The 21991-nt window shown below is 43.9% G+C and overlaps 2 protein-coding genes across 2 annotated transcripts; both read left to right on the forward strand.

The window, feature by feature from the left end:
- The first annotated feature begins 698 nt into the window (after positions 1-698).
- On the forward strand, positions 699-2772 carry LOC110536357 (5-hydroxytryptamine receptor 1A-alpha). Its single transcript, XM_021622104.3, has one exon. The coding sequence runs from the start codon at positions 1021-1023 to the stop codon at positions 2299-2301; it is 1281 nt and encodes a 426-aa protein (XP_021477779.1). The 5' UTR covers positions 699-1020; the 3' UTR covers positions 2302-2772.
- Positions 2773-9114: 6342 nt separating this feature from the next.
- Positions 9115-21101, forward strand: LOC149979856 (protein patched homolog 1-like). Its single transcript, XM_090189070.1, has 5 exons — positions 9115-9159; positions 11571-11702; positions 11849-12004; positions 15197-15295; positions 18293-21101. Exons 1-5 carry the CDS (start codon positions 9115-9117, stop codon positions 18506-18508), a joined length of 648 nt encoding a protein of 215 aa, XP_090045196.1. The 3' UTR covers positions 18509-21101.
- Positions 21102-21991: the final 890 nt, after the last annotated feature.

Here is a 21991-nt window from a genome sequence, read left to right on the forward strand (position 1 = left end):
GTGTTTCTTTCTTGGCATGGGATTTTAATGAACTCGCGTGAGCAAGCTTCTCACTCGCACTTTGACTTTTTCCTCATCTGTGGTTCAGAAAACTACACATTCTTCCAAGCTCCAAGGTGTGCAGCCGTAGTTCTCGTTCCTTACAGCAGATGGCAGCATATTTCTGTTCTGGACTCGAGCAAGGAGCTGTCCTTGGTTCTGAAATACCGCATACAGGTTCCACTCATTTTGGGAATGAGCTTATTTGTCAATCACATTTAGAATTACATATATTATGAATTAAATACCATTTATACTTACATTATTTTATATCACACTGCTAAATAATATTAGTTTTTGAACTTTGATAAATATATTGTCATCATTTGAAGAGAATTACTCCTCTATGTCCAATGAGATTAAACGCGTTTTCAGCTTGTAATTCATTTAAAACAAAATATCAATCGACTAAAACAAAAAATCTTTATTTTTTTATTTCATAAATAAATAGTTACTCGCAATGCAGGAAACTAATTTAGTTTCTTGCACAATTTGATTAGGCTACAGAGGTACACAAGAATATATCGCAAAAAATGAGAAAATATATTTTTTTTAAGTAGAAAAGAAACAGAAGAGGGAGAAGCTCCTCTCTTTCTCTTTAATATGCAGCTATCGAAAGGACTCCGCAAGGGAGAGCAGAGAAACAGAACTCCGCGGCGACCTCATGCAATGGCCGTCTGACGTATACCTACTGCTGCTGGTAGCTTATAAATGAATTCACGTCGTCACCAGGCGCAGATCATTTGCAGGACCAGTGAGCGCCCCGACCGTCAACAAACACATGCGCACACACACACTGGTACCAGTACGCGTCATGCGTCCTCGGAACGAGGGAACAGGCACAGGAACTCCGATGGACCCCGGTAGAACTTACACCGGCGCCAGCACGAGGGACTGACTGAGCCTCCAGGTTTTCCATTTGGTTACCTTGTCCAGTCCTACCGGACGCGCCTATCGGGTGTCCCATGCCCCTGACGCACTATGGATTTTATAAACAACGTCAGTGACAACAGCAATTCGACTACAGACTTCCCCGACGTCGTGGATGTCATTCCAAAGTGGGGAGACAATGAGAATGCAACGGGGTCTAGAAGTGTGCCTGAGGTGGAGCTGAGTTACCAGGTGGTCACCTCTCTGCTGCTCGGCGCGCTCATCCTCTGTTCCATATTCGGCAACGCGTGCGTCGTCGCCGCCATTGCGCTGGAGAGGTCGCTCCAGAATGTGGCCAACTATCTGATCGGCTCGCTAGCCGTTACAGACCTCATGGTATCAGTTCTGGTACTACCCATGGCAGCCCTCTACCAAGTCCTGAACAAATGGACTCTGGGACAGGAGATATGTGATATATTCATCTCCCTGGACGTGTTGTGCTGCACGTCGTCCATTCTGCATCTGTGCGCAATTGCCCTGGACAGGTACTGGGCTATCACGGACCCCATAGACTATGTGAACAAAAGGACACCCAGGCGAGCAGTGATGTTAATCAGCGTGACTTGGCTGATTGGGTTCTCAATCTCCATCCCTCCAATGTTAGGCTGGAGGAAAGCCGAGGACAGGGCGAACCCGGACGCCTGCACCATCAGTCAGGACCCGGGTTATACCATCTACTCCACGTTCGGAGCATTTTACATCCCACTTATCCTCATGCTGGTCCTCTACGGGCGGATATTCAAGGCAGCCAGGTTCCAGGTTTGGAAAACTGTGAAGAAATCGGAAAAGGTAAAAGTGTCGGACAAGTGCTTGGCCGTGTCGCCGGCTATTTTCCACAAGAAGATTAATGGAGAGGCGGGGGGCAAGAATTGGAAGCGCAGTGTGGAACCTACATTCAACTCCCCGTGCGTAAACGGCTCGGTGAAGCACGGGGAGGACGGCGAGTCGTTGGAGATCATAGAAGTGACCAACAATTCTAAGAACCACCTTCCTCTCCCCAACACTCCACAGTCCTCACAAGGGTTTGAGAACAGGAACGAAAAGAACACGGAGGCTAAGAGGAAAATAGCTCTGTCCAGGGAGAGGAAAACGGTAAAGACGCTCGGTATCATCATGGGCACTTTTATTTTCTGCTGGCTGCCCTTTTTCATCGTGGCGCTGGTCTTGCCTTTCTGTGCGGAGAGTTGTTACATGCCAGAGTGGCTGGGCGCCGTCATCAACTGGCTGGGCTATTCGAACTCTCTCCTCAACCCCATCATTTATGCCTACTTTAACAAAGACTTCCAAAGTGCTTTCACTAAGATCATAAGATGCAAATTCCACAGACCGTGAGACATTTCGTCGTAAAGTGTTAGCGTTAACTTCCAATGAGTTAATGAAACAGAAAAAATAAACATGTTATTTTCAGGGACAGTCTCTAGCCTACGGTGTGAATTAGAAACAGAATAGCCTACGGCACATATACAGTGAGACGTGGAGAGAGACAGGAAGTATGTTTGCATATGCTGTGTAAGCTGCTCCTGTCTAGCATATGCGATATTGTAAATATCTGCGAGGCATCGTATTCCCATGCAAGATGTGTCATTCAAATACAAATGTTCTGAATTCATGCATTGCCATCCACGAGACACGCGCGCCGCGTTGCGACTACGACGCGAGGGTTTCTGTCCTAGATCACACCAAGCTTTGTAGCACAGAAACAATAAAAAAACGATCGAAAAACTACAACTTCTGATTGTAACGTCTACTCTTTGCGCACAAAAATAGGAAAGCGTTCAATGACATTCGTAAAAAGAAAGAAAAGGAAGAAAATACATATGAAGAGTTTATTTCCAAAACACTATATTCATATATTTTCCCACATTTGTGGGTTTTTTTCATAAAAAAAAAGGATTGCGTACTGGCACCATCATGTGTGTGTAAAATATGACTGTTCTCTGGATTATTGGATTTTAAATGCGTTTTTTTTGCAAAACGCTATATATCCATCCATTGTTTAGCTGGAATGGAATGTTCATATCCTGTACATTTGATTGTGATATGTGGTTGTCTCACCTAGTTATCTTAAAGATGAAGGTACTTACTGTAAGTCACTCTGGATAAGAGCATCTGCTAAATGACAAAAATGTCAAATGTAAATGTTTTACATACAGATAACATATTACTCTATTGAATTCTTTTTTGAACATTTTTTAAACATTGATATCACAAATGTATCATTTGTACAGTCCTTTATTAAAAATGTAGTTATTTGTGACATTTGACTGTGTACAACCTAGCAGTACTACTTATTTCTGAGAGTGAGGCGGATATATAGCATTTTTAAAAAAGCATGATTATTTGTCTCTTTGAAGTGAAACCACCAAGTGAAAAAAGATAAACAAATACATGTATGTCATTGAACAACCCCATGCCATGATTAGATAATGAAAAAATACACCTATTTCTTTCATATTTTATTTCAACAATAAAATCTCATTTACAAACTTTTCTGAAAATGGATATATAGCATTTTGGATGAAATTTCATATTTTGAGATTAAATTATCTGAGTATAATCTATTATTCTGGAATTATTAAATTTCACGAACGGAGAGGCAAACTCTTTATGCAATGTTGAGTGAATCATAGATCAAATACGGACACAGACAGTATAGTATATATTGGACTGAATATGAAGTGGATTTGGGAGGTGTGAGATATTTATGTTAGTGGGTGAGAGAGCTATGTATTGATCTGCACAGTAAAGAGGTATTGAGTTAAACAGTTCCAACTTCTATCAACTCTATCTAAGGCAAAATGAGATATGCAATTTTCAAAAATGGAAACAGTTAAGATATGCTATCAAGGACTAGATCTGTCACACACACACACACACACACACACACACACACACACACACACACACACACACACACACACACACACACACACACACACACACACACACACACACACACACACACACACACACACACACACACACACATAGTGGTTACAGAAGAAGGCAGAGGCTTTGGTTCAGAGGCAGCTGTAAATGGAAACAAAAGCTCGAGGCACCTTTGAAATGCATTCCAATAAAGATTCTAACCACATACAGAAATGTATTACATGGATTCTAACCACATACAGAAATGCGTTACATAGATTCTAGCCATACATGTAAATGCATTATGTAAATCAGAACCTTTCATATAAATATGAAACAGTTCCTAAAGTTATCCAGAAATGCATTGCTTTCAAATCGCCAACTCTATGGCAACTGAATAGAATAAAGTTATCCAGAAATGCATTGCTTTCAAATCGCCAACTCTATGGCAACTGAATAGAATACAACAGAGAAAGAGAGAAAAAGAGAAACAGTGGGATAGGTTACACATGATCTTACAGAACCAGCACTGACTCCCAGCAGGCATCACAGCTGTCTGGTCTAGAAGCAGTGATCATGACGTGGGTGCAGGCGGTAGACTGCAGAAGCATGGAGCATGTCTATTCTCCCCTGATGCAACCTGAAGAAAATGAAGACCATCGACATAATTGCAGGCAACAGAGATATGGCATGACTTGCTCTTTTAATTACGGCTTATTTTGTCATATGTTAGCTGTCAGTCAAACTAACCTTAACCATAATGAAAATATACACCTGACCTCAGAACAGTGGAGTAACTTTCCCTAACTTTGGGGATATACTATATCATATCAAATCAAATTGTATTAGTCACATGCGCCGAATACAACAGGTGTAGACCTTACAGTGAAATGTTTACTTATGAGCCACTAACCGACAGTTCAGTTTCAAAACATCTAGATAAGAATAAGAGGAAAAAAAAAACAAGTAATTAAAGAGGAGCAGTAAAAAATAACCTTATATACAGTGGGTGCCGGACCAGAGTCAATGTGGAGGCTATATACAGGGGGGTGCCGGTACAGAGTCAATGTGGAGGCTATATACAGGGGGTGCCGAACCAGAGTCAATGTGGAGGCTATATACAGGGGGGTGCCGGACCAGAGTCAATGTGGAGGCTATATACAGGGGGGTGCCGGACCAGAGTCAATGTGGAGGCTATATACAGGGGGTGCCGGTACAGAGTCAATGTGGAGACTATATACAAGGGGTGCCGGTACAGAGTCAATGTGGAGGCTATATACAGGGGGGTGCCGGACCAGAGTCAATGTGGAGGCAATATACAGGGGGGTGCCGGACCAGAGTCAATGTGGAGGCTATATACAGGGGGGTGCCGGACCAGAGTCAATGTGGAGGCTATATACAGGGGGGTGCCGGACCAGAGTCAATGTGGAGGCTATATACAGGGGGGTGCCGGACCAGAGTCAATGTGGAGACTATATACAAGGGGTGCCGGTACAGAGTCAATGTGGAGGCTATATACAGGGGGGTGCCGGACCAGAGTCAATGTGGAGACTATACAGGGGGTACCGGTACAGAGTCAATGTGGAGGCTATATACAGGGGTGCCGGTACAGAGTCAATGTGGAGGCTATATTCAGGGGGGTGCCGGTACAGAGTCAATGTGGAGGCTATATACAGGGGTTACCGGTACAGAGTCAATATGGAGACTATATACAGGGGGTACCGGTACAGAGTCAATGTGGACACTATGTACAGGGGGTACCGGTACAGAGTCAATGTGGAGGCTATATACAGGGGGTGCCGAACCAGAGTCAATGTGGAGGCTATATACAGGGGGGTGCCGGTACAGAGTCAATGTGGAGGCTATATACAGGGGGGTGCCGGACCAGAGTCAATGTGGAGGCTATATACAGTGGGGGTGCTGGACCAGAGTCAATGTGGAGGCTATATACAGGGGGGTGCCGGTACAGAGTCAATGTGGAGACTATATACAGGCGGGTGCCGGTACAGAGTCAATGTGGAGACTATATACAGGGGGGTGCCGGTACAGAGTCAATGTGGAGGCTATATACAGGGGGTGCCGGTACAGAGTCAATGTGGAGGCTATATACAGGGGGTGCCGGTACAGAGTCAATGTGGAGGCTATATACAGGGGGTACCGGTACAGAGTCAATGTGGAGGCTATATACAGGGGGGTGCCGGTACAGAGTCAATGTGCAGGCTATATACAGGGGGGGTGCCGGTACAGAGTCAATGTGGAGGCTATATACAGGGGGGTGCCCGTACAGAGTCAATGTGGAGGCTATATACAGGGGGGTGCCGGTACAGAGTCAATGTGGAGACTATATACAGGGGGTACCGGTACAGAGTCAATGTGGAGGCTATATACAGGGGGTGCCGATACAGAGTCAATGTGGAGGCTATGTACAGGGGGGTGCCGGACCAGAGTCAATGTGGAGGCTATATACAGGGGGGTGCCGGTACAGAGTCAATGTGGAGGCTAAATACAGGGGGGTGCCAGACCAGAGTCAATGTGGAGACTATATACAGGGGGGTACCGGTACAGAGTCAATGTGGAGGCTATATACAGGGGGTGCCGGTACAGAGTCAATGTGGAGACTATATACAGGGGGTACCGGTACAGAGTCAATGTGGAGACTATATACAGGGGGGGTGCCGGTACAGAGTCAATGTGGAGGCTATATACAGGGGGGTGCCCGTACAGAGTCAATGTGGAGGCTATATACAGGGGGGTGCCGGTACAGAGTCAATGTGGAGACTATATACAGGGGGTACCGGTACAGAGTCAATGTGGAGGCTATATACAGGGGGTGCCGGTACAGAGTCAATGTGGAGGCTATGTACAGGGGGGTGCCGGACCAGAGTCAATGTGGAGGCTATATACAGGGGGGTGCCGGTACAGAGTCAATGTGGAGGCTAAATACAGGGGGGTGCCAGACCAGAGTCAATGTGGAGACTATATACAGGGGGGTACCGGTACAGAGTCAATGTGGAGGCTATATACAGGGGGTGCCGGTACAGAGTCAATGTGGAGACTATATACAGGGGGTACCGGTACAGAGTCAATGTGGAGACTATATACAGGGGGTGCCGGTACAGAGTCAATGTGGAGGCTATATACAGGGGGGTGCCGGTACAGAGTCAATGTGGAGGCTATGTACAGGGGGGTGCCGGATCAGAGTCAATGTGGAGGCTTTATACAAGGGGGTGCCGGACCAGAGTCAATGTGCGGGGACACCGGTTAGTTGAGGTAATATGTACATGTAGGTAGAGTTAATTAATTAAAGTGACTATATGTCCTCATCATGTTGCCACCAAGGTTTAAACTACTCTAAGGGGTACCCTGCAATAGTGAGCTCTCACGGACTTTCCTGGAGGTGACTACTTATTGAAAAACATATCCAAGTTCAACTTTAATGACGAGAGCTGGCTGTCTTCTCCACAACACTCATAGAAGTGCCACATGGTCTTAGTTATTATGGGGTTACGCTGATGTGTTCAAATCCAATCCAATTTTATTAATTACATACTTGGTAAACACCAGGTGTAGACTTGCAGGGAAATGCTTACTTACGGGCCCTTCCCAACAATGCAGAGATAAATAAAATAGTGAAATTATAGAAAAGAAAACACTTAATAACAAAAGTAATGATAAATACATTATGTACAATAAAAGTTAAGATCAACGCAAAAACACACAACACAGCAGAATTGGTCAGAAACCCGTAAAATGTCTGCTATCCATTGCAGCGACATTCTCTTGTTATGGGAATGTCCAGCAACCTTAGCTACCCCATGGACGTCGTCGTCGGACTGTGCTTACTGGGGTGTAGACTGCAGTGTCTGCCCGCAATGGAATTTTATGAATGACCATCCATGTGGTAGGCCTACCGTTTGTAAAACAGGCAGTGTATTATATTTGTGTCTACATTCAACTGGTAAAAGTAGATTTTTATATGATTAAGGGGAAAAAATTACCCTATGAGGGTGTTGTGCCTGGCCTTAGTGGATTTGGGAGATATGAGATATTGATGTTAGTGGGTGAGAGAGCTATGTACGGGTGTTGTATTGATCTGCACAGTAAAGAGGTATTGAGCTAAACAGTTCCAACTTCTAATAATTCTATCTAAAACAGACTGAGATACACACACACACCCACACACACACCCACGCACACACACACACACACACACACACACACACACACACACACACACACACACACACACACACACACACACACACACACACACACACACACACACACACACGGCAGATTTGACAAGGTACAAATCTGTCGTTCTGCCCCTGAACAGGCAGTTAACCCACTGTGGGGGTCTTCTGAATAGGAGACTGAGCTGCCTGACTAGAACTAACTAGAAGGGATGGCTAGAATCAGCCGACTGATGTTGGCTGTTTTAACAGAAAGCGAGAGATGACGTAGCTAGCACTCTTATCTGGAGAGTGTTCCATATTGAGGTTCAGACCTCCCATCCTATCTGTAGGTGTTCTCCACCTGTCATAGTGCCCAACACCCGTTTTCTAGTCTCTTGCGCCCGCGCATCTCTCTGTTGAAACACGACACACACTCCTGGCCATGTAACAACTTCTGACAGGCAGGAATGACAGGCTTGGGTTTCCCCAAAAACTATTTTGTCTCTGCAAAGGTTTTTCAAACTTCTAACAAAACACACCGTTCACTAAACTTTAGTTCAAAGAGGAGACTCTCTCTTCGTTGGTTGCCTTTTTGGTTCTTTACAGGACCAGTTAAAGGATCACGATATCTTACATTGTCTAGATAAAGTATCTCAATCCCTCCCAAAAGCTCTGAAGGTCACAGACATATTCAGCTCTATCTCAAGTTATAAAGAAAATCTAACCAAATCAACCCTACTGCCTCTCAAGACCCCGATGGAGGACTCCATCTCTACTTATGAATCCCAATAATTTCCCATTTTAAATATTTGGGAATAGATATATTTAGCCTTCCTTAGATAAAACCATTGCCAGAAACTTTAACAGAACGCTCAAATCAATTACATTTGAACTCAGTAGATGGACTAATATCCCAGTTGCTTTAACTGGCAGAATATCTATTGTCAAAATGAATATAGTGCAAAGGCTGAATTTCTGTAGTTCAATGCTTCCCTTGTTTCCCTCTTCTGGCTATTGGATGAAATCCATAGTGCACTTTCAAAATGTATATGGCAAAGTTAGTGAGTCTGGACAAAATGAACAAACTTGCAAAGAGGGAAACATGTCGGAGAACCTACCAAATGTGGATAATTTGGATAATGCACCCGTAATGCCCCCAACAAAAAAGAACAATACAAATAAAAGAAAGTTAAAAAATTAAACAGTGACATCAAAACCACTCAAAACAAAACAGTACCTCTGAACCCACACAAGGAAAAGTCTCTCTCTCTCTCTCTCTCTCTCTCTCTCTCTCTCTCTCTCTCTCTCTCTCTCTCTCTCTCTCTCTCTCTCTCTCTCTCTCTCTCTCTCTCTCTCTCTCTCTCCTCTCTCTCTCTCTCTCTCTCTCTCTCTCTCTCTCTCTCTCTCTCTCTCTCTCTCTCTCTCTCTCTCTCTCTCTCTCTCTCTCTCTCTCTCTCAATTCAATTCAAGGGCTTTATTGGCATGGGAAACATGTGTTAACATTGCCAAAGCAAGTGAGGTAGACAACATACAAAGTGAATATATAAAGTGAAAAACAACAAAAATTAATAGTAAACATTACACATAGAGAGGATTCAAAACAGTAAAGACATTACAAATGTCATATTATATATATATATACAGTGTTTTAACAATGTACAAATGGTTAAAGGACATTTTACAATGGTGTGTGTTCTTCACTGGTTGCCCTTTTCTCCTGGCAACAGGTCACACATCTTGCTGCTGTGATGGCACACTGTGGAATTTCACCCAGTAGATATGGGAGTTTTTCAAAATTGGATTTGTTTTCGAATTCTTTGTGGATCTGTGTAATCTGAGGGAAATATGTCTCTCTAATATGGTCATACATTGGGCAGGAGGTTTCCACCTCATTTTGTGGGCAGTGAGCACATAGCCCTGTCTTCTCTTGAGAGCCATGTCTGTCTACGGCGGCCTTTCTCAATAGCAAGGCTATGCTCATTAAGTCTGTACATAGTCAAAGCTTTCCTTAAGTTTGGGTCAGTCACAGTGGTCAGGTATTCTGCCACTGTGTACTCTCTGTTTAGGGCCAAATAGCATTCTAGTTCGCTCTGTTTTTTTGTTAATTCTTTCCAATGTGTCAAGTAATTTTTTATTTTTTTTCATGATTTGGTTGTGTCTAATTGTGCTGCTGTCCTGGGGCTCTGTAGGGTGTGTTTGTGTTTGTGAACAGAGCCCGAGGACCAGCTTGCTTAGGGGACTCTTCTCCAGGTTCATCTCTCTGTATGTGATGGCTTTGTTATGGAAGGTTTGGGAATCGCTTCCTTTTAGGTGGTTGTAGAATTTAACGGCTCTTTTCTGGATTTTGATAATTATTGGGTATCGGCCTAATTCTGCTCTGCATGCATTATTTGGTGTTCTACGTTGTACACGGAGGATATTTTTGCAGAATTCTGCATGCAGAGTCTCAATTTGGTGTTTGTCCCATTTTGTGAAGTCTTGGTTGGTGAGCAGACCCCAGACCTCACAACCATAAAGGGCAATGGGCTCTTTGAGTGATTCAAGTATTTTTAGCCATATCCTAATTGGTATGTTGAAATTTATGTTCCTTTTGATGGCATAGAATGCCCTTCTTGCCTTGTCTCTCAGATCGTTCACAGCTTTGTGGAAGTTACCTGTGGCGCTGATGTTTAGGCCAAGGTATGTATAGTTTTTGTGTGCTCTAGGGCAACAGTGTCTAGATGGAATTTGTATTTGTGGTCCTGGTGAATGGACCTTTTTTGGAACACCATTATTTTGGTCTTACTGAGATTTACTGTCAGGGCCCAGGTCTGACAGAATCTTTGCAGAAGATCTAGGTGCTGCTGTATGCCCTCCTTGGTTGGTGACAGAAGCACCAGATCATCAGCAAACAGTAGACATTTGACTTCGGATTCTAGTAGGGTGAGGCCGGGTGCTGCAGACCTTTCTAGTGCCCGCCCCAATTCGTTGATATATATGTTGAAGAGGGTGGGGCTTAAGCTACATCCCTGACTCACCCCACGACCCTGTGTGAAGAAATGTGTGTTTTTTGCCAATTTTAAACGCACACTTGTGGTTTGTGTACATGGAATTTATAATGTCGTATGAGTTTCAGTATAGCCAATTGGAATTTGTTGTCTGTATATTTGATCATTTCATTAAGGATACCACCAACACCACAGGCCTTTTTGGGTTGCAGGGTTTTTATTTTGTCCTGTAACTCATTCAAGGTAATTGGAGAATCCAGTGGGTTCTGGTAGTCTTTAATAGTTGATTCTAAGATTTGTATTTGATCATGTATATGTTTTTGCTCTTTATTCTTTATTATAGAGCCAAAAAGATTGGAGAAGTGGTTTACCCATACATCTTCATTTTGGATATATAATTCTTTGTGTTGTTGTTTGTTTAGTGTTTTCCAATTTTCCCAGAAGTGGTTAGAGTCTATGGATTCTTCAATTACATTCTCTCTCTCTCTCTCTCTCTCTCTCTCTCTCTCTCTCTCTCTCTCTCTCTCTCTCTCTCTCTCTCTCTCTCTCTCTCTCTCTCTCCCCCCCCCAGGTGGTAAAACAGAGTGTAGCAGCCAACTCATCTCAGAAGGTGTTGACGTTTACCACCACCACTCTGGAAGACATCCTCAAGTCTTTCTCTGATGTCAGCATCATACGAGTGGCCAGCGGCTACCTGCTCATGGTGAGACTGACAACACACACCTGGGGCTCAACACACTTAATCAACTATACCTCTGTGTGTGTGTGTGTGTGTGGCAAGTGTGTGTGTGCAAGTGTGTGTGTAAGCATGTGTGTGTGAGCATTAACATGCTCTCTCTCTCTGTGTAGTTGGCCTATGCCTGTCTGACCATGCTACGCTGGGACTGTGCTAAGTCTCAGGGAGCTGTTGGACTGGCTGGTGTCCTCTTGGTGGCGCTGTCTGTGGCTGCAGGCCTGGGGCTCTGCTCTCTGCTGGGCATATCTTTCAACGCTGCCACCACACAGGTAGCTCACACACACAGGCTAACGCACTCACACAACATACAACACATACAACACAAACACCCACAACACACACACACAGGTGACATACACTACCTTTGGGGTCACTTAGAAATGTCCCTGTTTTCCACGAAAACATACATGAAATGAGGTGCAAAATGAATTGGAAATATAGTCAAGACGTTGACAAGGTTATAATGATTTTTAATTGAAATAATTATTGTGTCCTTAAAACTTTGCTTTTGTCAAAGAATCCTCCATTTGCAATATTTACAGCCTTGCAGACCTTTAGCATTCTAGTTGTCAATTTGTTGAGGTAATCTGAAGAGGTTTCACCCCATGCTTCCTGAAGCACCTCCCACAAGTTGGATTGGCTTGATGGGCACTTCTTACATACCAAATGGTCAAGATGCTCCCACAACAGCTCAATAGGGTTGAGATCCAGTGACTGTGCTGGCCACTCCAATATAGACAGAATACCAGCTGACTGCTCCTTCCCTAAATAGTTATTGCATAGCTTGGAGCTGTGCTCTGGGTCATTGTCCTGTTGTAAGAGGAAATTGTCTCCAATTAAGCACTGTCCACAGGGTATGGCATGGTGTTGCAAAATGAGGTGATAGCCTTCCTTCTTCAAGATCCCTTTTAACATGTACAAATCTCCCACTCTACCAGCACCAAAACACCCCAGACCATCACATTGCCTCCACCATGCTTGACAGATGGCCTTAAGCACTCCTCCAGCATCTTTTAAATTTTTTCTGCGTCTCATGAATGTTCTTCTTTGTGATCCGAACACCTCAAACTTAGATTCGTCTGTCCATAACACTTTTTTCCAATCCTCCTCTGTCCAGTGTCTGTGTTCTTTTGCCCATCTTATTTTTTTATTTTTATTGGCCAGTCTGAGATATTGCTTTTTCTTTGTAACTCTGCCTAGAAGACCAGCATCCTGGAGTCGCCCCTTCACTGTTGACGCTGAGACTGGTGTTTTGTGGGTACTATTTAATGGAGCTGCCAGTTGAGGACTTGTGAGGCGTCTATTTCTCAAACTAGACACTCTAATGTACTTTTCTTCTTGCTCAGTTGTACACCGGGGCCTCCCACTCCTCTTTCTATTCTGGTTAGAGCCAGTTTGTGCTGTTCTGTGAAGGGAGTAGTACAGTTGTGGCCAAAAGTTTTGAGAATAACACAAATATTAATTTTCACATAGTTTGCTGCTTCAGTGTCTTTAGATATTTTTGTCAGATGTTACTATGGAATACTGAAGTATAATTACAAGCATTTCATAAGTGTCAAAGGCCTTTATTGACAATTACATGAAGTTGATGCAAAGAGTCAATATTTGCAAAGTCAATATCCGCCCTGGCATGCTGTCAATTAACTTCTGGGCCACATCCTGCCTGACTGATGGCAGCCCATTCTTGCATAATCAATGCTTGGAGTTTGTCAGAATTTGTTGGTTTTTGTTTGTCCACCCGCCTCTTGAGGATTGACCACAAGTTCTCAATTGGATTAAGGTCTGGGGAGTTTCCTGGCCATGGACCCAAAATATCGATGTTTTGTTCCCCAAGCCACTTAGTTATCACTTTTGCCTTATGGCAAGGTGCCATCATGCTGGAAAAGACAATGTTCGTCACCAAACTGTTCCTGGATGGTTGGGAGAAGTTGCATTCGAGAGGATGTGTTGGTACCATTCTTTATTCATGGCTGTGTTCGTAGGCAAAATTGTGAGTGAGCCCAATCTCTTGGCTGAGAAGCAACCCCACACATGAATGGTCTCAGGATGCTTTACTGTTGGCATGACACAGGACTGATGGTAGCGCTCACCTTGTCTTCTCCGGACAAGCTTTTTTCCGGATGTCCCAAACAATCGGAAAGGGGATTCATCAGAGAAAATGACTTTACCCCAGTCCTCAGCAGTCCAATCCCTGTATCTTTTGCAGAATATCAGTCTGTCCCTGATGTTTTTCCTGGAGAGATGTGGCTTCTTTGCTGCCCTTCTTGACACCAGGCCATCCTCCAAAATTCTTTGCCTCACTGTGCATGCAGATGCACTCACACCTGCCTGCTGCCATTCCTGAGCAAGTTCTGTACTGGTGGTGCCCCGATCCCGCAGCTGAATCAATTTTAGGAGATGGTCCTGGCTCTTGCTGGAATTTCTTGGGTGCCCTGAAGCCTTCTTCACAACAATTGAACCGCTCTCCTTGAAGTTATTGATGATACGATAAATGGTTGATTTAGGTACACTATTAATGGCAGTAATATCCTTGCCTCTGAAGCTCGTTTTGTGCAAGCAATAATGACGGCACGTGTTTCCTTGCAGGTAACCATGGTTGACAGAGGAAGAACAATGATTCCATGCACCACCCTCCTTTTGAAGCTTCCAGTCTGTTATTTGAACTCAATCAGCATGACAGAGTGATCTCCAGCCTTGTCCTCATCAACACTCACACCTGTGTTAACTAGAGAATCACTGACATGATGTCAGCTGGTCCTTTTGTGGCAGGGCTGAAATGCAGTGGACATTAATTTGGGGGATTCGTTAATTTTCATGGCAAAGAGGGACTTTGCAATTAATTGCAATTCATCTGATAGCTCTTCATAACAATCTGGAGTATATACAAATTGCCATCATACAAACTGAGGCAGCAGACTTTGTGAAAATTAATATTAGTGTCATTCTCAAAACTTTTGGCCACGACTGTACACAGCGTTGTACGAGATCTTCAGTTTCTTGGCACTTTCTCAAATGGAATAGCCTTAATTTCTTAGAACAAGAACATACCGACGAGTTTCAGAAGGCCATTTTGCGCCTGTAATCGAACCCACAAATGCCGATGCTCCAGATACTCAACTAGTCTAAAGAAGGCTAGTTTTATTGCTTCTTTAATCAGGTTTCAGTACGCCTATGTAGATATTCCATTAAAAAATATACGGTTTCTAGCTACAATAGTAATTTACAACATTAACAATGTCTACACATATTTCTGATCAATTTGATGTAATTTTAATGGACAAAAAAATGATATTTCTAAAAGAATGATATTTCTAAACGACCCCAAACTTTTGATGTGTTACCTACACTACCGTTCAATCAGGCGAAGGTTACAAACTCTGCCTCCTGCACATACTGTATTTCAGACTTCGGTAACACATCACACACACAGACTGACTAACTGGTGTGCATGTGTGTTTCAGGTGCTTCCGTTCCTGGCACTAGGTGTAGGTGTGGATGATGTGTTTCTCCTGGCCCATGCCTTCAGTGAGACGGGACAGAACAAGAGGATCCCATTTGAGGTGAGACACAACAACAACACTATGCTTCCACACCACACTGATCACTGTGGGCATGGCTTCGTCAACCCCTGCCTGCAGGGACTAGTCTGAGAGCTAATCTGCGACCAGTTTTGCCTTATTTAAAGCATAATGAATATGATTGTATGAACAGGGAGAACCTGATTCTAGATCAGCATTCTAAGACACTTTTTTAGATATGGGCTCTGGGGAAGATTGAAAATAAACCTTTCCATCCCCTTCCCTCTCTCCCTCTCTCTGTCTCCCCCTCCTCTTATCCCTCACCTAGACGAATGTGTCTGAGCCTGTCTGTGCCTGTGATGCAACATCAGACGCACACACACGCACAATAATACACACACACATACACACACACAGCCAGATATTCAAATGTCTATAGGAGCGTACTTTGTATACACTAATGCATAGGATGTGGGCTCTTGAGGTCTGGGGTACTAAAACGGTTTGTAGAGTGTGTGTGTGCCTGCTTGTGTGTGTGTGTTCCTGCGTGTGTGTGTGCCTGTGTGTGTGTGTGTGTGCCTGCGTGTGCCTGCGTGTTCCTGCATGTTTGTGTGTGTGTGTGTGTTTCTGTGTAGAAGGGGAAACACAGACACGTATTTACTTGTTTTTATTTTTTTTCTGATCTCTTTCCTCTCTCCCCAGGTGAACAGTAAACAGAGATTAACCTGACCTCTTTCCTCTATCCCCAGATGAACAGTAAACAGAGATGAACCTGATCTCTTTCCTCTCTCCCCAGATGAACAGTAAACAGAGATGAACCTGATCTCTTTCCTCTATCCCCAGATGAACAGTAAACAGAGATGAACCTGATCTCTTTCCTCTCTCCCCAGATGAACAGTAAACAGAGATGAACCTGATCTCTTTCCTCTCTCCCCAGATGAACAGTAAACAGAGATTAACCTGATCTCTTTCCTCTCTCCCCAGATGAACAGTAAACAGAGATGAACCTGACCTCTTTCCTCTCTCCCCAGATGAACAGTAAACAGAGATGAACCTGATCTCTTTCCTCTCTCCCCAGTTGAACAGTAAACAGAGATAAACCTGATCTCTTTCCTCTCTCCCCAGATGAACAGTAAACAGAGATGAACCTGATCTCTTTCCTCTCTCCCCAGATGAACAGTAAACGGAGATGAACCTGATCTCTTTCCTCTCTCCCCAGATGAACAGTAAACAGAGATGAACCTGATCTCTTTCCTCTCTCCCCAGGTGAACAGTAAACAGAGATGAACCTGATCTCTTTCCTCTCTCCCCAGATGAACAGTAAACAGAGATGAACCTGATCTCTTTCCTCTCTCCCCAGATGAACAGTAAACAGAGATGAACCTGATCTCTTTCCTCTCTCCCCAGATGAACAGTAAACAGAGATGAACCTGATCTCTTTCCTCTCTCCCCAGATGAACAGTAAACAGAGATGAACCTGATCTCTTTCCTCTCTCCCCAGATGAACAGTAAACAGAGATGAACCTGACCTCTTTCCTCTCTCCCCAGATGAACAGTAAACAGAGATGAACCTGATCTCTTTCTTCTCTCCCCAGATGAACAGTAAACAGAGATGAACCTGATCGCTTTCCTCTCTCCCCAGATGAACAGTAAACAGAGATGAACCTGATCTCTTTCCTCTCTCCCCAGGTGAACAGTAAACAGAGATGAACCTGATCTCTTTCCTCTCTCCCCAGATGAACAGTAAACAGAGATGAACCTGATCTCTTTCCTCTATCCCCAGATGAACAGTAAACAGAGATGAACCTGATCTCTTTCCTCTATCCCCAGAGGAACAGTAAACAGAGATGAACCTGATCTCTTTCCTCTCTCCCCAGATGAACAGTAAACAGAGATGAACCTGATCTCTTTCCTCTCTCCCCAGATGAACAGTAAACAGAGATGAACCTGATCTCTTCTGTCTGACACGTCCTCAACACTCCACACGCGCTAGCGTTGGGGGACGTCAACCTTTGACCTGTCATGATGATGTACTCATGAAACATTGTGATATATGATAGCCCTCTATTGGCTCCAATATATATTTTTCATTTTGCGCTGCTTTGGTGGAATTGTCTGTTCTGTCTATCTTAAATTCCTCTTGCGTTCTGCATATAACATATTTATTGAAATAGGCTATAGCAAACAGTAGGGATAGGCCAGTTACTAGGAATGCCACCCACGTGGTATTTACTGTGTGGCACCAGCCATGTACCAAATAGCCTAAACCATCGTCTATCACATCACGATGTCATCACCGTCAAAAGGCTGGCTGTCTATCATCGTCCATAATCGTCACCCAACCCTAACAAACATAGTGTGAGTGTGTTTCTGCGTAGCCCCATTCGGGGCAGATAGGGCTAAGACGGGATTAACTGTTTTGTGCGTGCAGAACTTTAGTGAGATGTGTGTGAGCATCGTGTTTTTGATCTTAGCGTGCGTATAATAACTGTTAACCCAGAAGTCAAATCTTGCGTGATTAACTACTGTGTTCATACATGTTAAAAATGAAAGTCTCCACCCTCGCAAAAGGAAACTCTCAACCAAAGAGTGGGTAGAAAGTTGTTTCCTTTCCTCTAAAAAGCCACACAAGCTGCATGCAGTCTTTGTACTCATGAGCTTAGTAAGGTGTCATGGAGAGATAAGAGCAATGTATTCCACACAACCCTACGAAACACCTGAGGCAGACACCTGTCATATATCTTAATCCAATCAAACACTTGCCTTAAGATCAAGTTGGAAGTTGGAACATACTAAGATGTTTTGCAGCTGTTGATATCTCCCTCCGAATGCTCTGCAATATATTTTATTATCATATCATTGGCGTCATGATGTATCTCCTCTTGCAATGTGTTGTGTTTTGTAGCCCTCAATCTGAACAGGTTGAAATTCTAAGGGATTTCTCTGTCTTTATCTCTCTTTGTCTTTATCTCTCTCTCTCTCTCTCTCTCTCTCTCTCTCTCTCTCTCTTTCTCTTTATCTCTCTCTCTCTGTGTGTAGGACCGTACAGGGGAGTGTTTGAAGAGGACAGGGGCTAGTGTAGCTCTCACCTCCATCAGTAACGTCACTGCTTTCTTCATGGCAGCTCTCATCCCTATACCTGCCCTACGAGCCTTCTCTCTGCAGGTACCTGTGTGTGTGTGTGGTTGTGCTGCAGATGTGTGTGTGTGGTTGTGCTTGTGGTTGTGCTGCAGGTGTGTGTGTGGTTGTGCTTAGTTGTTGTGTTGCAGGTGTGTGTGTGTGGTTGTGCTCATGGTTGTGTTGCAGGTGTGTGTGTGTGTGGTTGTGCTCATGGTTGTGTTGCAGGTGTGTGTGTGTGCCTGTGCTCGTGGTTGTGTTGCAGGTGTGTGTGCGTGCTTGTGCTCGTGGTTGTGTTGCAGGTGTGTGTGTGTGGTTGTGCTCGTGGCTGTGTTGCAAGTGTGTGTGTGTGGTTGTGCTCGTGGCTGTGTTGCAGGTGTGTGTGTGTGGTTGTGCTCGTGGTTGTGTTGCAGGTGTGTGTGTGTGGTTGTGCTCGTGGCTGTGTTGCAGGTGTGTGTGTGTGGTTGTGCTCGTGGTTGTGTTGCAGGTGTGTGTGTGTGGTTATGTTGCAGGTGTGTGTGTGTGGTTGTGTTGCAGGTTTGTGTGTGTGTGTGTGGTTGTGTTGCAGGTGTGTGTGTGTGGTTGTGTTGCAGGTGTGTGTGTGGTTGTGTTGCAGGTGTGTGTGTGGTTGTGTTGCAGGTGTGTGTGTGTGTGTGGTTGTGTTGCAGGTGTGTGTGTGTGGTTGTGTTGCAGGTGTGTGTGTGTGTGTGTGTGGTTGTGTTGCAGGTGTGTGTGTGTGGTTGTGCTCATGGTTGTGTTGCAGGTGTGTGTGTGTGTGTGGTTGTGCTCATGGTTGTGTTGCAGGTGTGTGTGTGGTTGTGATGCAGGTGTGTGTGTGGTTGTGCTCATGGTTGTGTTGCAGGTGTGTGTGTGTGCTTGTGCTCGTGGTTGTGTTGCAGGTGTGTGTGCGTGCTTGTGCTCGTGGTTGTGTTGCAGGTGTGTGTGTGTGGTTGTGCTCGTGGTTGTGTTGCAGGTGTGTGTGTGTGGTTGTGTTGCAGGTGTGTGTGTGTGGTTGTGTTGCAGGTGTGTGTGTGTGTGTGTGGTTGTGTTGCACGTGTGTGTGTGTGTGTGGTTGTGTTGCAGGTGTGTGTGTGTGTGTGTGTGTGTGTGGTTGTGTTGCAGGTGTGTGTGTGTGTGTGTGTGTGTGTTTGTCAGGAGCTTTTTATTGACTTCATTCATCAAACTGAAACTTAGACCTTTTTCGTGGCCTGATTGGTGATGGGCCCAATATCTGTCCACCGAACCCAATCCTCTTCCTGGGGTCCAGCACAATGATGACAGTTTATACTATTTTAAAAACATTACAATACATTCATAGATTTCACTGTGTGCCCTCAGGCCCCTACTCCACCACTACCACATATCTACAGTACTAAATCCATGTGTACGTGTGTGTATAGTGCATATGTTATTGTGTGTGTGTGTGTACGTGTGTGTATAGTGCATATGTTATCGTGTGTGTGTGTATGCTTGTCTGTGCCTGTATTTGTGATGCTTCACAGTCCTCGCTGTTGCATAAGGTGTTTTTTTCTGTTTTTTTAATCTAATTTTACTGCTGGCATCAGTAACTTGATGTGGAATAGAGTTCCATGTAGTCATGGCTCTATGTAGTACTGTGAGGCTCCCATAGTCTGTTCTGGACTTGGGGACTGTGAAGAGACCTCTTGTGGCATGTCTTGTGGGGTATGCATGAGTGTCCAAGCTGTGCACCAGTAGTTCAAACAGACAGTTCGGTGCATTCAACATGTCAATACCTCTCATAAACACAAGTAATGATGAAGTCAATCTCTCCTCCATGTTGAGTCAAGAGATTGACATGCATATTATAAAAATTATCTCTCTGTGTACATCCAATGGCCAGTCGTGCTCTGTTCTGAGCCAATTGCAAAGTCCCTTTTTGTGGCACCTGACCACACGACTGAACAGTTGTCCAGCTGCGACAAAACTAGGGCCTGTAGGACCTGCCTTGTTGATAGTGTTGGTAACCTGTTATGGCTAGGGGATCCGCTAGGGGTTCCCCTCGACAACATCCGCTGAAGTGGCAGAGCGCGAAATTCATTCAAAAAATATATATTTAACTTTCATACATTCACAAGTGCATACACCAAATTAAAGCTTAACTTCTTGTTAAGAAGGCAGATCAGAGCTTTATTATGGACAGACCTCTCCCCATTTTAGATACTATTGTATCAACATGTTTTTGACCGTGACAGTTTTTAATCCAGGTTTAATCCCAGCAGTTTAGTCATCTGGATTTGCTCAATTTCCACATTATTTATTACAAGATTTAGTTGGGTTTAGTGAAATATTTGTCACAAATTCAATGCTTTTAGTTTTATAAATATTTAGGAGTAACTTCTTCCTTGCCACCCACTCTTGAACCAAGTGCAACTCTTTGTTAAATGTTGCGGTCATTTCAGTCGCTGTAGTAGCTGACGTGTATAGTGTTCAGTCATTTGCATACATAGACACACTGGCTTTACTCAAAGCCTGTGGCATGTCATTAGTAAAGATTGAAAAATGTAATGGGCCAAGACAGCTGCCCTGGGGAATTCCTAATTCTACCTGGATTATGTTGGAGAGGGTGTTATTTAATGGAATCCTCTCCAACATAATCCAGGTAGCGAGGTGGTTAAAGGGGCAATCTGCAGTTGTTACATACATTTTTGGAATTATAAATCTATTATATGTACAGTGGGGCAAAAAAGTATTTAGTCAGCCACCAATTGTTTAAGTTATCCCCCTTAAAAAGATGAGAGAGGACTGTAATTTTCATCATAGGTACATTTCAACTATGACAGACAAAATGAGAAAAAAAATCCAGAAAATCACATTGTAGAATTTTGTATGAATTTATTTGCAAATTATGGTGGAAAAAAAGTATTTGGTCAATAACAAAAGTTTCTCAATACTTTGTTATATACCCTTTGTTGGGAATGACAGAGGTCAAACATTTTCTGTAAGTCTTCACAAGGTTTTCACACACTGTTGCTGGTATTTTGGCCCATTCCTCCATGCAGATCTCCTCTAGAGCAGTGATGTTTTGGGGCTGTTGCTGGGCAACATGGACTTTCAACTCCCTCCAAAGATTTTCTATGGGGTTGAGATCTGGAGACTGGCTAGGCCACTCCATGACCTTGAAATGCTTCTTACGAAGCCACTCCTTCGTTGCCCAGGCGGTGTGTTTGGGATCATTGTCATGCTGAAAGACCCAGCCACGTTTCATCTTCAATGCCCTTGCTGATGGAAGGAGGTTTTCACTCAAAATCTCACGATACATGGCCCCATTAATTCTTTCCTTTACACTGATCAGTCGTCCTGGTCCCTTTGCAGAAAAACATATATATAACATATATAACATATATATAAAAACATATATATATGATATTTCCACCCCCATGCTTCACAGTAGGTATGGTGTTCTTTGGATGCAACTCAGCCTGCTTTGTCCTCCAAACACGACGAGTTGAGTTTTTTCCAAAAAGTTATATTTTGGTTTCATCTGACCATATGACATTCTCCCAATTTTCTTCTGGATCATCCAAATGCTCTCTAGCAAACTTTAGACGGGCCTGGACATGTATTTGCTTAAGCAGGGGGACACGTCTGGCACTGCAGGAT

This window comes from Oncorhynchus mykiss, chromosome 11 (genome assembly GCF_057628025.1).
Source record: "Oncorhynchus mykiss isolate SJ-2025 chromosome 11, ASM5762802v1, whole genome shotgun sequence".
Taxonomy (NCBI): domain Eukaryota; kingdom Metazoa; phylum Chordata; class Actinopteri; order Salmoniformes; family Salmonidae; genus Oncorhynchus; species Oncorhynchus mykiss.